This window comes from Gymnodraco acuticeps, unplaced genomic scaffold (assembly GCF_902827175.1).
Source record: "Gymnodraco acuticeps unplaced genomic scaffold, fGymAcu1.1, whole genome shotgun sequence".
Classification (NCBI taxonomy): domain Eukaryota; kingdom Metazoa; phylum Chordata; class Actinopteri; order Perciformes; family Bathydraconidae; genus Gymnodraco; species Gymnodraco acuticeps.
In genome coordinates, this window is record NW_022991444.1 from 49,554 (window position 1) to 63,238 (window position 13,685).

The 13,685-nt window shown below is 40.6% G+C and overlaps 1 protein-coding gene across 4 annotated transcripts in view; it reads left to right on the forward strand.

The window, feature by feature from the left end:
• Positions 1-13,685, forward strand: part of chchd6a (coiled-coil-helix-coiled-coil-helix domain containing 6a) — a 108,004-nt gene that overhangs the window by 27,070 nt on the left and 67,249 nt on the right. For 2 of the 4 annotated variants that reach the window (XR_004566952.1, XM_034196484.1), the window contains exons 5-6: positions 6,087-6,110; positions 7,007-7,090. Coding sequence is in view for 2 of the 4 variants with exons in the window: in XM_034196484.1 (XP_034052375.1) it covers positions 6,087-6,110; positions 7,007-7,090 (108 nt within the window). In the remaining 2 variants the exon portion in view is untranslated. The remainder of the gene's footprint in view (positions 1-6,086; positions 6,111-7,006; positions 7,091-13,685) is intronic. The other 2 variants (XR_004566953.1, XM_034196485.1) reach the window with 1 other exon arrangement.

Here is a 13,685-nt window from a genome sequence, read left to right on the forward strand (position 1 = left end):
GGGTTCAACCGATCTAAGGCAAGGCAAGGCAAGGCAAGGCAAGGCAAGGCAAGGCAAGGCAAGGCAAGGCAAGGCAAGGCAAGGCAAGGCAAGGCAAGGCAAGGCAAGGCAAGGCAAGGCAAGGCAAGGCAAGGCAAGGCAAGGCAAGGCAAGGCAAGGCAAGGCAAGGCAAGGCAAGGCAAGGCAAGGCAAGGCAAGGCAAGGCAAGGCAAGGCAAGGCAAGGCAAGGCAAGGCAAGGCAAGTTTATTTATATAGCACTTTCTAAAGCACTTTCTGAAGCAGTCACGTGGTATTGAGGGGCAGCAAGGCTTCGTTTGTCATCGGTGACTTCATTGGCCCAAAACGATACAAGCCTCGATACAAGCTTCACAAAAAGCTTCGGGGATTACTCGACACACGCTCCGAAGCCTCGGCGCAATAAGTAACATCACTATGGACTACAATAACGATGGAGTGCGAGTGGTGGATAGGACGAGGAAGGTGTGTCGGTGTTGTTCGACAGCGGAAGTTATTGGCATACAGTGGGGCAAAAAAGTATTTAGTCAGCCACCAATTGTGCAAGTTCTCCCACTTAAAAATATGTAATTTTCATCCTAGGTACACTTCAACTATGAGAGACAGAATCCAGGAAATCACATTGTAGGATTTTTAATGAATTAATTGGTAAATTCCTCGGTAAAATAAGTATTTGGTCACCTACAAACAAACAACATTTCTGGCTCTCACAGACCTGTAACTTCTTCTTTAAGAGCCTCCTCTGTCCTCCACTCGTTAACTGTATTAATGGCACTTGTTTGAACTCGTTATCAGTATAAAAGACACCTGTCCACAACCTCAAACAGTCACACTCCAAACTCCACTATGACCAAGACCAAAGAGCTGTCAAAGGACACCAGAAACAAAATTGTAGACCTGCACCAGGCTGGGAAGACTGAATCTGCAATAGGTAAGCAGCTTGGTGTGAAGAAATCAACTGTGGGAGCAATTATTAGAAAATGGAAGACATACAAGACCACTGATAATCTCCCTCGATCTGGGGCTCCACGCAAGATCTCACCCCGTGGGGTCAAAATGATCACAAGAACGGTGAGCAAAAATCCCAGAACCACACGGGGGGACCTAGTCAATGACCTGCAGAGAGCTGGGACCAAAGTAACAAAGGCTACCATCAGTAACACACTACGCCGCCAGAGACTCAAATCCTGCAGTGCCAGACGTGTCCCCCTGCTTAAGCCAGTACATGTCCAGGCCCGTCTGAAGTTTGCTAGAGAGCATTTAGATGATCCAGAAGAGGATTGGGAGAATGTCATATGGTCAGATGAAACCAAAATAGAACTTTTTGGTAAAAACTCAACTAGACGTGTTTGGAGGAGAAAGAATGCTGAGTTGCATCCAAAGAACACCATACCTACTGTGAAACATGGGGGTGGAAACATCATGCTTTGGGGCTGTTTTTCTGCAAAGGGACCAGGACGACTGATCCGTGTAAAGGAAAGAATGAATGGGGCCATGTATCGAGAGATTTTGAGTGACAACCTCCTTCCATCAGCAAGGGCATTGAAGATGAAACGTGGCTGGGTCTTTCAGCATGACAATGATCCCAAACACACCGCCCGGGCAACGAAGGAGTGGCTTTGTAAGAAGCATTTCAAGGTCCTGGAGTGGCCTAGCCAGTCTCCAGATCTCAACCCCATAGAAAATCTTTGGAGGGAGTTGAAAGTCCGTGTTGCCCAGTGACAGCCCCAAAACATCACTGCTCTAGAGGAGATCTGCATGGAGGAATTGGCCAAAATACCAGCAACAGTGTGTGAAAACCTTGTGAAGACTTACAGAAAACGTTTGACCTCTGTCATTGCCAACAAAGGTTATATAACAAATTATTGAGATTAACTTTTGTTATTGACCAAATTTTCCACCATAATTTGCAAATAAATTCTTGTGATTTTCTGGATTTTTTTTCCTCTCATTCTGTCTCTCATAGTTGAAGTATACCTAGGATGAAAATTACAGGCCTCTCATCTTTTTAAGTGGGAGAACTTGCACAATTGGTGCTGACTAAATACTTTTTTGCCCCACTGTATATATTTCAACGGCTATGCACCCTTGAAACACTTTCTTATTATTTTTTTTGTAATATCTTCAAGACATTCTTTTTAGTTTTACAGCTTGATGAAACCTTTCTGTTTGACATCAGCCATTATAGATAATATGGCCATCTGAGTGTGTGTGGTACTGTTTGTGGTTTGTTTTTCACTGTGTAATACAGTTAATTATTCAAAATGTTAGAGTTCCTTATTTTTAAACTGAAACTTGCACTACTGTTGAAACCTGGAATTATGCATCTGGGACTTTTTTTTTGCTTTTTCTTGTTGTACCGAACCCGTACCGAACCGTGACCCACAAACCGAGGTACGTACCGAACCGTGAATTCTGTGAACCGTTACACCCCTAACAAGACCTTGAAAAACTAGTTCACATATTTGTTTTTAGCAGGCTTGATTACTGTAATAGTGTATTTCCAGGTCTCTGTAAGAAATCGGTTAAAAAACTACAACTAATCCAGAACGCCGCTGCCAGAGTCCTGACCAAAACAAAAATAGTAGAACACACTTCCCCAGTACTCAGATCTCTGCACTGGCTACCAGAAGCTTACAGAATCAATTTCAAAAATTATATTGCTAATTTATAAAGCATTAAATGGTTTAGGACCCCAATATATGTCCGACATGCTGCCCTGTTACGAGCCACACAGAGCTCTGAGATCATCGGGGGCGGGCTTACTCATTGTTCCCCAGCTCCGAACCAAACACGCCAAAGCTGCTTTTAGTTTTTATGCTCCCCACAAATGGAATAAACTTCCAGAAAACCTGAGGTCTTCACCAACGCTGAAGACCTCAGAGAAGTTCTTTTAAGTCGAGGCTAAAAACACTACTTTTTACAGCTGCTTACCCAGAAGCCTTTTAACTTGTTTTAGCACCTACCGTATTTACAATGTCGTTTTTAAACTATTTTGTATCTCATTTATACATAATCTGTTATTCCATTATGTTTATTTATTGTGTTTCTTTCTGTTGTCTTACTATTAAGTGATAATGATCATTGGGCGGTGGTGGCGAAGTCGATAGGGACTTGGCTTGGCAACTGGAAGGTCACCAGTTCAAGTCCCGGCAAGACCAAGTGCTACTCAGTGTCCCTGAGCAAGGCACCGTTCCCTACACTGCTCCCCGGGCGCCGTTCAAAATGGCAGCACACTGCTCCTAACACTAGGATGGGTCAAATGCAGAAAAACAATTTCCCCACAGGGATTAATAAAGTATATCAAAATAAATAAAATAAAGCACTTTGAATTACCTCTGCGTCTGAAATGTGCTATATAAATAAACGTACCTTACCTTAAGCAAACAAGACAATTTGAAAAATACTATACGGAAGCATTACTTGGCAACGCTAACATGCTGATACTGACCACAAACCATTTTAGTCATCTTACTTTAGCATTTAGTTTTGGTCCTAAACCAAAGTAGTGGCCAAGAAGCTGATGCTTGAGGAAAGATCTCAGGTATTACAAAAGTGAGTACAATTCATCCTAAAGGCAAACTTGATTGTCTGTACCAAATGTAATGGCAATCCATCTAAATATATTTTACAAATAAGCTAAAAGCTGGAAAATTAATCTACCAGTGGCAATAGAGGGTAACGAAAATGACTAGGCTTAATCCTGTAAGGACTATTGACTTCTGTCTAAAATCCCATGGTAATCATCCAATGGTTGTTGAGTTATCAGTCAGGCCTGAATAGGTAGACTGACCCTTGGATCAAACAAATCTAATCCAGTTAGTTTGTTTAGTTGCATACAAGTTGAGCCAAATATTTTTGCTGAATTACAGCCCTCTGCTCCAGTAGTCTTCAGTTTAATAAAAATAAAATAGGCTACTGCTAATAGAAAACCAAATTACAGATGGACTCAATGATACACATGAGAACAGATATGTTAGAGTGAATAAATTAAGGACCAAGGTATCCCACCAGAAAGGTGAGTGTATAAGCCTAAGCAATCCTTTTGTGTGTGTGCTGTGTTGTGTGTAAAGTCACGCCTGGCTGGCTGTTATCTACCAGAGACTCGCAGGTCCCTGGGGGGACACCAGAGGAGTCATGTGATTCCCTTGCAGTTTCTTCTCCGACTGCAAATTAAAACAGGACCAACATAGACACTGATAGGAAGGCAAACTGAGTGTTTCTTTAATTAAATACATTCAGTTTCTGCCTAATCCTTACCGAACAGATTCTTGTCTTACATATACAATTAACACATGTATAACACAATTTCAGTCCCTTTTTCTAACTGATTCAACACAGTATGTCATTTCTGCAACAAGGGGGCTTTCAATCGAACATAACAATAGTTAGACTTTGATAATGTGAATAGAATTAGCCTGGGATCATGGGAGTTGCTGCCCTCAATGTTGAACAGCCACCATTGATGACGTGACTCAGAAAATATGTTTATCGACGAGGTTTTTGAAAACGTAACCCTAATGAATTAGCTGTAAAAAACGTAAGATATAAACATGTGCGCTTTGTTGGGACATCCTTGAAACGTGCTGCAAACGCAATGACAGTTGTGATCCGTCACAAGATTGCAATACAAACTATAGTCAACTGCAGTATATAGTGGGTAGCAGACTTCCTTAATATTGAGATATAACGCCATTGGCAGGCGACCAAATAAAACGCACTGTTATATTATACAAAATTACAGATTTTTCACGGTTTTAATCTTGTTGCAACATTTAGGGCGATGTACAGTAAGTACACAACCCAAAATCTATGTCATAGGTGTAGCCGTTTATTTATTCTCACGCGAAACGTTTCGTATTCTACCTTTTACCAAGCGCAAGCTGCAGCTCACACCCGACAGTGAAAGTATTTCTCAAATCAGTAGCCCCCCGCTCTTTGTCTCTCCCCAGTTAAGGTCTGTTTATGAAACACAGACGATCAGCTCTGATTTGATTTGATTCAGCAGCCCTGATAATTATGATGAATCTTCCCTCCATTCGCGTGTGCACGTAGACTCTCTTCACTTTTCTGTGCTGATGCTGTGTTCAGTGCCACAGTGCCGTTAGTCTGGGACAATAGTGCCTTTTGAATTTGCCTTTTAAATATTGACTGGCATTAATTTGCTGGGTGTACCAGATGTGTTAGAGTTAGCACATTAGTGTGGTTCAGAACTTGAGATAGTGTCTGACAGGCTGTCAGTCTCAGAAATACTTATTAAAACGTTCTACATGTTGACTTTCCCGATGTGACACACGCACCCAGTTTGCGTCATTTGGAAGCTAAGCTAGCATCTACCCCATGCTGCTGAAACACACACACACACACACACACACACACACACACCGCACAAAGAACGTTCTTCAGTTTGTACATTACACATACATATTCTACCCAGAATCCACGCATGCTTCCCAAACATCCACAAAACAATCTATATCTATACTTGTGAGTATCTCCAAGAGATAATGCATTCTGAAACTTTAACAATGAGTGCAAATAGCTACTGTAGTAGGTTAAACTGCACCATGGTCAGTTAAATTAATCTTTACTTTACAAATGTATCCCCACTTGTTATTGCTTGGTTCAGCAAAAACAGGGGAGTTCAATAAGTAATACTACATACATGTTCTAAAGCAGTGGTTCTCAAACTTTATTCAATAATGTACCCCCTTTGAAAAAAAAATTCAGCCAAGTACCCCCTGATCAGCGCAAAAACAATTTGTTAAGGAAAACGCCTATATAAAGAGGTACAGTACAGCGCAACACCATCAGTGTCTGATTTATTAAAACAACAACAGTAACTGAGAAACACTTAAATGCTACATTTCATGATTCAATTATTAATATACGTTTTGTTTTTTTACTGCAATTTAAATAATAACCATTTAACAGGCCTACGCCAAGCTGCTCTGTGTTTCTTACCATTTGTGCTTCTCTCTTCCCCCTCTGTGGGCTTTCTTTTCTTAACCTGCTTGTGTGTTTACCTTTTCTACCCTTTCTCTTTCCCTTTCTATTTCCCAACTTCAAGTCTCCAGATGAGATAGATATGATGGTAAGCTCGCTTTAACCTCCTGCTTTTTTATCCATACCATCCATCTTTCCATCCTGCTGCTTTCTAACCATCACAGTGTCTTACTTTCCCACTTGGCCATTTGCAAAATGTCTTTGCTGATGATTGTCAATGAGCCTTTCAGTTCTTGGTATAAAGATGTATTGATACTTTTCTATTCATTTCTTTCCACATCTCCCTATCTTCAAGGTGGCATCTGGTTTTATTATCCCTTCTGTCAGTCCATTGAAATGATACATATATGTTTACCTTTCCTTATCCATCCATCATTCCTTCTTATTCTTTCTTCTATTTCTATGTGTCCTGCATGCATCTTTCCTTACTGTTTGTCTCTATTTGTCTATGGATCCAGTGTCGTATATAAAAACATACATAAAGGACATTATTATCAATAAAAGGCAACCGTATTTTTTTTTCAAGAAACTTTGTTGTTCCACATGCTTGCTCCACAGTGTACAAATCCTCCAACCCAATCTGTAGTTGTTTTGTGTGTGTGTGTGTGTGTGTGTGTGTGTGTGTGTGTGACCTATTACATGATCTTGGAGAATCCCGTTTTAGTGCTATAAACAATATTGTGTAAAGAAAACTTTAAATTGTGAATACCAAAAGGTAAACAAATGTTAGAATCAGAGGCCCCTCCCTCCCTCCTACTCACACACACTTTGTGTTGCCCTCCTCAGACCCACAGTATGTATCCCACACTGTTGTATCATGTTACTATTACTAAGTGAATGTAATTACTAAGATTTGAGAAAAAAAAGTTCATTACTTCTTATGCACACTTGACTGGTATTCTACCTTATAGGGAGAATACGTAGTATTACAGATAGTTTAATCCCGTCTGTGTGTGTGTGTGTGTGTGTGTGTTTATTTTTCAGGCTCAGCAGCTACAGAAGAAAGATGCTCAGCTGAAAGCGTTGGATGCTTTCTACAAGGAGCAGATGGCACAACTGGAGAAGAGGGTACAACACACACACACACACACCAACATTTATTAGATTCTTTCACATATTCCCAAAGTTGCACACAGAACTATGGACTTGGAACTTAGACAGACTCAGCTTTGTGACACACATAAAGAAACACCCTCAGACAAATGCAGGCACAGTGCATACGCTATTATTGTCCAAATGATTTGGGAAAGTTCACCCACTTAGCACACTACAACACTGAAAATGGACGTAACTGATCGATAACTTTTGCAAAATGAATGGCATTGGCTGTCTGACTCCTGTCATTCACATCTGCAGAAACATACCTTGTAAAAATAGCACTGTGTGACATTAACATGGTGGGTTGTTACCAAGCTATTTATTGGGTTTTATTGCATGCACTTTTTCTGTATAACATAAAGTTAAACTAGCCAAAAAAAATGGCAAGATCCTACAAAGATCCGTCAGAAAAGCACAAGGTGTGTCGGTAAAAAGGAAACACAGATTCTAGCTAACCTGAGCGCTTCCACAGAGCCCTCACAAACCCTTTCATCCCCTTTCATTTGCCCGGCTGACATTTAGCAGGCAGGAAAGGTGTGGAAGCCTCGAGTTAAGTCTCAGCTGCACACGATGGACCGGCTCTCTGAGGGAAGTGCTCCTCTAGTTCTTAGATGGAGAAGACCTTTGCAGGACATCATGTGTCAAATCTAGGTGTTCTGTTTATGGCTAGGGTTAGGGTTAATGGCTAATTGAAGCATGTCCTGCAAAATGAGTGTTGGGAGCAGATGGAGTCACACGGGCCATGTGACTGCCATCCCTGCAGTGCAACAGTTACCCTCTGTGGGTCATATGTTTGTAGCTTTGTACCGTATAGAAATGATAATACCAGTGTTAAGGAAATAGTACCTTTTTGAAAGAATACCAACAGAGTATTTAATTTGCCTTTCTTTTTTTCTAACTCATTGTAACCCATTATGGGAATACAGTTGAATAACAGGCCACCACCTCTCCCTACCATTAACATATTTCTACAAATATACGAATACAAGTGTTGAAGTAAAAATTTGTTTTATTTAAAACACACACAAAACTTAACTTCACAGACTGTATGCGTTTTATCAGCTGAAGCAGTGGGCTAATCAAGGTGACGTAACATTACATTAAAAAAAGTTACCAATATTTTTTTAATGTACTGATACCTAGCCCTACTCAATCATATACTCAGCCTTTAGAGGGGCCCCATTTATCTAATTTCAGGGTCATATATTTTGTGCCTCTATAGAAGTATTTACATGCTTTAATGTTCAAAAAGCTCTATATTTTTCTCATACTACCTCTTTTTACCCTCTGTCTGAAACCAGAGCCCAGCTCACTCTGATTGGTTAGCTGGACGGCTCTGTTGTGATTGGTCAGTTCATAGATGTCCCACCCCTCAGCCTATCACGTACAATGTGTAGGAGCCCTAGCCAAAAGGAGCTTGAGTGTTACATAGGGATATAATTATGTTACTGAAGTAAACAAAGGAGTCCAATGGAGGCGTTTCAGGCAGGGGGAGTGTGTGTGGGAGAGAAAGTCCCTTTGGAGGGAACTTTGTGATTTTAGCCTTCGGAGTCTATTTACATGCACAACAACCTACTGTATATTAACCCCCCTCAAAGAAAGGGAAACGCTTATTTATTGGCTTTTCTTTTAGTGTACGTACAGGTTCATTTTTTTGTTAATTCCAGAGTACTGTTGGAAAATTGAACTAAAGAAAATCTCACAGCAGGTTTGGAATAAACCGTGTGCATATGTGCATGTCGGTTGAGTTTATATTTAGTGTCTGCCATAAGCTACCAAAAGCGGATAGAGTTGTTGGAAGCCACTGACTCGAGCAATGGGCTTTTTTCTGTTTGGCTAAATCTGAAGTTTGGGCTTTCTGAAACAAGTAAATGGTTTGCTTCTTTCTTTTTTTCTTTCTTTTCATGCTTTCCCCCATGATTCTATTTCCGTCTTCTTCCATTGACAGGTTTACAGCATCATCACACAACATCTGTATTCTAATTATCATGCATGCAGCCTAAATAAACATTGATTACCCAATGAAAATTCTTTAGACACATTTGAAACACACACACACACACACACACACACACACACACACACACACACACATACATTTATTAGATTCTTTCCCAAAGTTGTACACAAAACTATAGACTTGGAAATAGAGGGGGGAAGGCGAAATAGGAGAAAAATCAGTAAAGAGAAGCAATATTAAAAGAGGGAAACAAATTAAAAAAACATCTGAAGAGACAAAAAAGGTGAGTGTGAGAGCAAGGGAAAGAGTGCAGTGAGAGTGAGAAAAGGAAAGAAAGATATATAAGAAGAGGTTGTAAGACAGTAGTACAAAAGGCAAAATATAAGATAAGAGAAAAAGAAACAGAATACATTTGTTGCGGTCGTTACCAGAAAAGCAAAAGTATTGGTTGCTTGTGAAATTGTCCAAAACAAAATCCTCATGGAAGACCCTGGTTCATTTGAATGATGACTCGCAGAAGCAAAGGCAGGGGAACTTAACCACTTATAGAGACAGGTAGGAACCCAACAAAGCATGTGATTCACTTCGTATAGGCCATAGTTCACATTAGGCCCATGGTCCCCTTCAAACCAAGTGTCAGGAAAATCGAGCTTTTTCAGTAAAGAAAATAAAAACATTGTTGCATATCATCTGTCAATGATGGGTTGACTCTTGTTGCATTGCCTTCAACTGGTCCAAAATCCATTAGAACTTTTTTCCATGTATTTCTAAGCCATTCTAGCGGGTAGCAGTGATGGCAATATTTACATTTTCTCTTGATTTATTCCTTATTTATGATATAACTTGATATTCATGGTCTCCAGATGAATGATTTTAATAACTTTGATCTCCTTTGGTGAAAACAGTTTTTCCGGTTTGGCTATCATCAACTCAAAAATATCATATAACTAATAATGACGGATTAGCTTCAGCTGTACTGTTTTATATTATTGACAATAATCCAAAAGTATTTGGCACATTATGTACATGGTTTACAAGATAAACAATAAAGCAATCTATATCAGCTTGCTGGTTTCATTGTAACGTTAGCATTGTAAGCTCCACTGGGCCAATGAAAGCCTCACAGAACCTTTGTCTTGTTTAAACCCAAACCATGATCTTTCCCTCACCTTAATTAACTCCTTTGCTTAAACCTGGGAAAACCTGAACCAGTGTAAAACTAATCACGTGTGCTTCTGGTTTGGAAGACATTGATATATAATGTCGATGGGGCTTTTTGTTTGGAGGAAAATGACAAATGACTCGTTTTCCCTCGAGTTCGGAAGACTTGTTGAAATTAAAAAATGTTAGTCCAGTTTGGAAAAAGGGGGGGGGGGTGAAGAAGAAAACTGAGGTGGGTATAGAGGTATGAGAAGGAAAAACAAAAAGAGAAGCTTTTCTATGGACTCATTGCTAAAGAATATTGATTTATTTTCTTTGATATTAGCCTCAAGTTTGTAAAATGACTTCTTTGCTACTAGCCTCCATCAGTATCACTTGTTTTGATGCCAGAAAAACACAATCTAAGTGAAAGAAGAATAAAAGCAAGCAGAGAAAGAGAAAGGACTGAAGAGGTTCAGAGACAAATGGCCTCCACCGTTATATTCACAACATATTCACATAATACGACCCAAATCTTGTATTTCTGTCATTCTACGGAAGCGAATTAGAAAAAAAAGAGAGAGAAAGAATAATAATATGGCTGTGGAGAGTCAAAGCATGCTGGAGATGAAATGGATGGAAGATGATTTTGTGTGCATGTACACTGTGTGTGTGTGTGTGTGTGTGTGTGTGTGTGTGTGTGTGTGTGTGTGTGTGTGTGTGTGTGTGTGTGTGTGTGTGTGTGTGTGTGTGTGTGTGTGTGTGTGTGTGTGTGTGTGTGTGTGTGTGTGTGTGTGTGTGTGTGTGTGTGTGTGTGTGTGTGTGTGTTGTGTGTCGTGTGTTCTGGTGTGTGTGTGTGTTGTGTGGTGTGTGTGTGTGTGGTGTGTTTGTGTGTTGTGGTGTGTGTGGAAAATGTGCAACATAACACCAACTATCCATCAATTCTTCTCGTGGATTTTATAGAACCACCCACACACATTTGAATACCTTTATTTGGTTCCACAAATTATATTACATAAGACAGGGAATCAAATATATCGGGGCTAAGCAGCACAGAACACTTAGGGGAACACATAGCATCTCCATGGAGTCAGATTTGGGTCAATATTCTAGCACGTAAAACAAGCTACTCACGAGCGGAAAATGTGCTTTTACACGCGCATAAAATGACTCTCGCGCGCAGATTAAACCCCCGCGGGCGGCTATGCGCTCGCTCGTGAGAGAGACAGCCCTCTTGCTCCCTCGCGGGAGTGTCAGCCTCACTCGCTCGCGGAGTCTGTCTACGCGCGCGTGAAAAGTTTCTGACACCTTGGGGCGGAGCCACTGGACTTTGATTGACAGCTGCCATGAAGCCCGGAGTTGCCAGGTTTGATAAATGCCTGAACTACCAAGAGCCGAGGAGTGACAGCTGCAAGATCAGTTGGACGAGATTGAATGGTAAAGTTGTCCATAAAAAACTATCAGCTAATATATATATATAGGCTATATATATATCTCAATTCATTTGATATAAATAAATGACATTAATTCTAGGAGTGCAATACTTTTACAAACACTATAGTAATAATATGCATTCATTATGACAACATCATACTATTACTATATATTATACTATAGTAGTACTATTTAAAATAATATAGTCTTAATACGGAAACACCAACAAAAACACTATAGTAATACTTTTACAAACACTATAGTAATAATATGCATTCACTATGACAATATTATGCTATTAGGAGTGTTCTATAGTGTGTTTAAAACAACTACATAAACACTATATATTATACTATAGTTATACTATTCAAAATAATATAGGAATACTACAAAGATCTAGATACAGAGTATTACTATTGAAATATTATAGGGCTACTATAGCTAATAAAATGGCACTACAGAAAAAACTATAGTAATACAATAGCTGGTGAAAAATACTACAGAACACTACAAACTGACTATAGGACACTATACAACTCTTATAATATACTATAGTAATACTATAGTTAATTTATAGTTCATTTCGTAAGGGAGGTGCAGCAGACAGTAGCTAGCAGTTTTCGACATATACAGCCCACTCAAAAATATATTGTTTTATATAAAATTAATTTATATATATATATATATTAGCTGTACACTTTACGAATATAATAGTTTTTTATGGACACATTTACCATTCAATCGCGTCCAACTGATCTTGCAGCTGTCACTCCTCGGCTCTTGGTAGTTCAGGCATTTATCAAACCTGGCAACTCCGGACTTCCTGGCAGCTGTCAATCAAAGTCCAGTGGCTCCGCCCCAAAGTGCCAGAAACTTTTCACGCGAGCGTAGACAGACTCCGCGAGCGAGTGAGGCTGACACTCCCGCGAGGGAGCAAGAGGGCTGTCTCTCTCGCGAGCGAGCGCATAGCCTCTCGCGAGCGAGCGCATAGCCTCTCGCGAGCGAGCGCATAGCCTCTCGCGAGCGAGCGCATAGCCTCTCGCGAGCGAGCGCATAGCCTCTCGCGAGCGAGCGCATAGCCGCTCGCGAGCGAGCGCATAGCCGCTCGCGGGGGTTTAATCTGCGCGCGAGGGTCATTTCATGCGCGTGTAAAAGCACATTTTCCGCTCGTGAGTAGCTTGTTTTGCGCACTAGAATATTGACCCAAATCTGACTCCATACATCTCCTTCTCCACACGGCTAAGCTGCCAATAATAGCTGAAACAGAGCAATATTTGGCAATTTGTTTGGCTTTTCTCTTTGACATTCCAGCATATCTCAGACCAATCATGGTGCATTATATACATGCCAAGACTTCCGAATATGAGTATGCTATATCTACACTTGTACCCAAAGCTGGTTATCACATCAAGCAGTGGTTGGTATTTGATATACTTGTCCTGGAAAGTCTGGTCCATGTACAGGTCAAAGGCACATCCTACTTCTAATATTAGCACCTCCCTGTGGTTGGTGTCAACAAAAACAACATCAGGTGTATTTGGGATGTTAGCAAAGACATCATTGGTAAAACCAAACCATTCTGGTAGCACTCTAGTGTGCTTGTACATTGCTGCACTAGATGGTAAGATGTTTTGTACCGCATCAGACACAATGTCCACAATACGGTCATGACGGGCTATGTACAGGCGTTTGTATGCATTACATCCATTTGTTATGTGTGCAATGGATTCTAGGTGTTGTTGTGAATCCTGATGGTTTAAACAGAATGGAGTGTGAATGCGAGGGTACCAGGTGGACAGATTGTACTTAGTGGGTAATACCTGCAGTCTTGCTTTGATGGTAAATGTCAGAACATCCTCACCAACAGCGGCGTTCTTAAACACTGAGTGTGAGACTGAGTGGTCAGCAAACCCCAAACAGGCTAGCTTTCCCTGTAATCTGAGTCCACACCAGTGCTGCCTGATCTCAGACTGCTTCATGCTGAGCAGAACCCTCCTTGCAGAGTCTCTGTGCAGTTCCACAGTCTCTTCC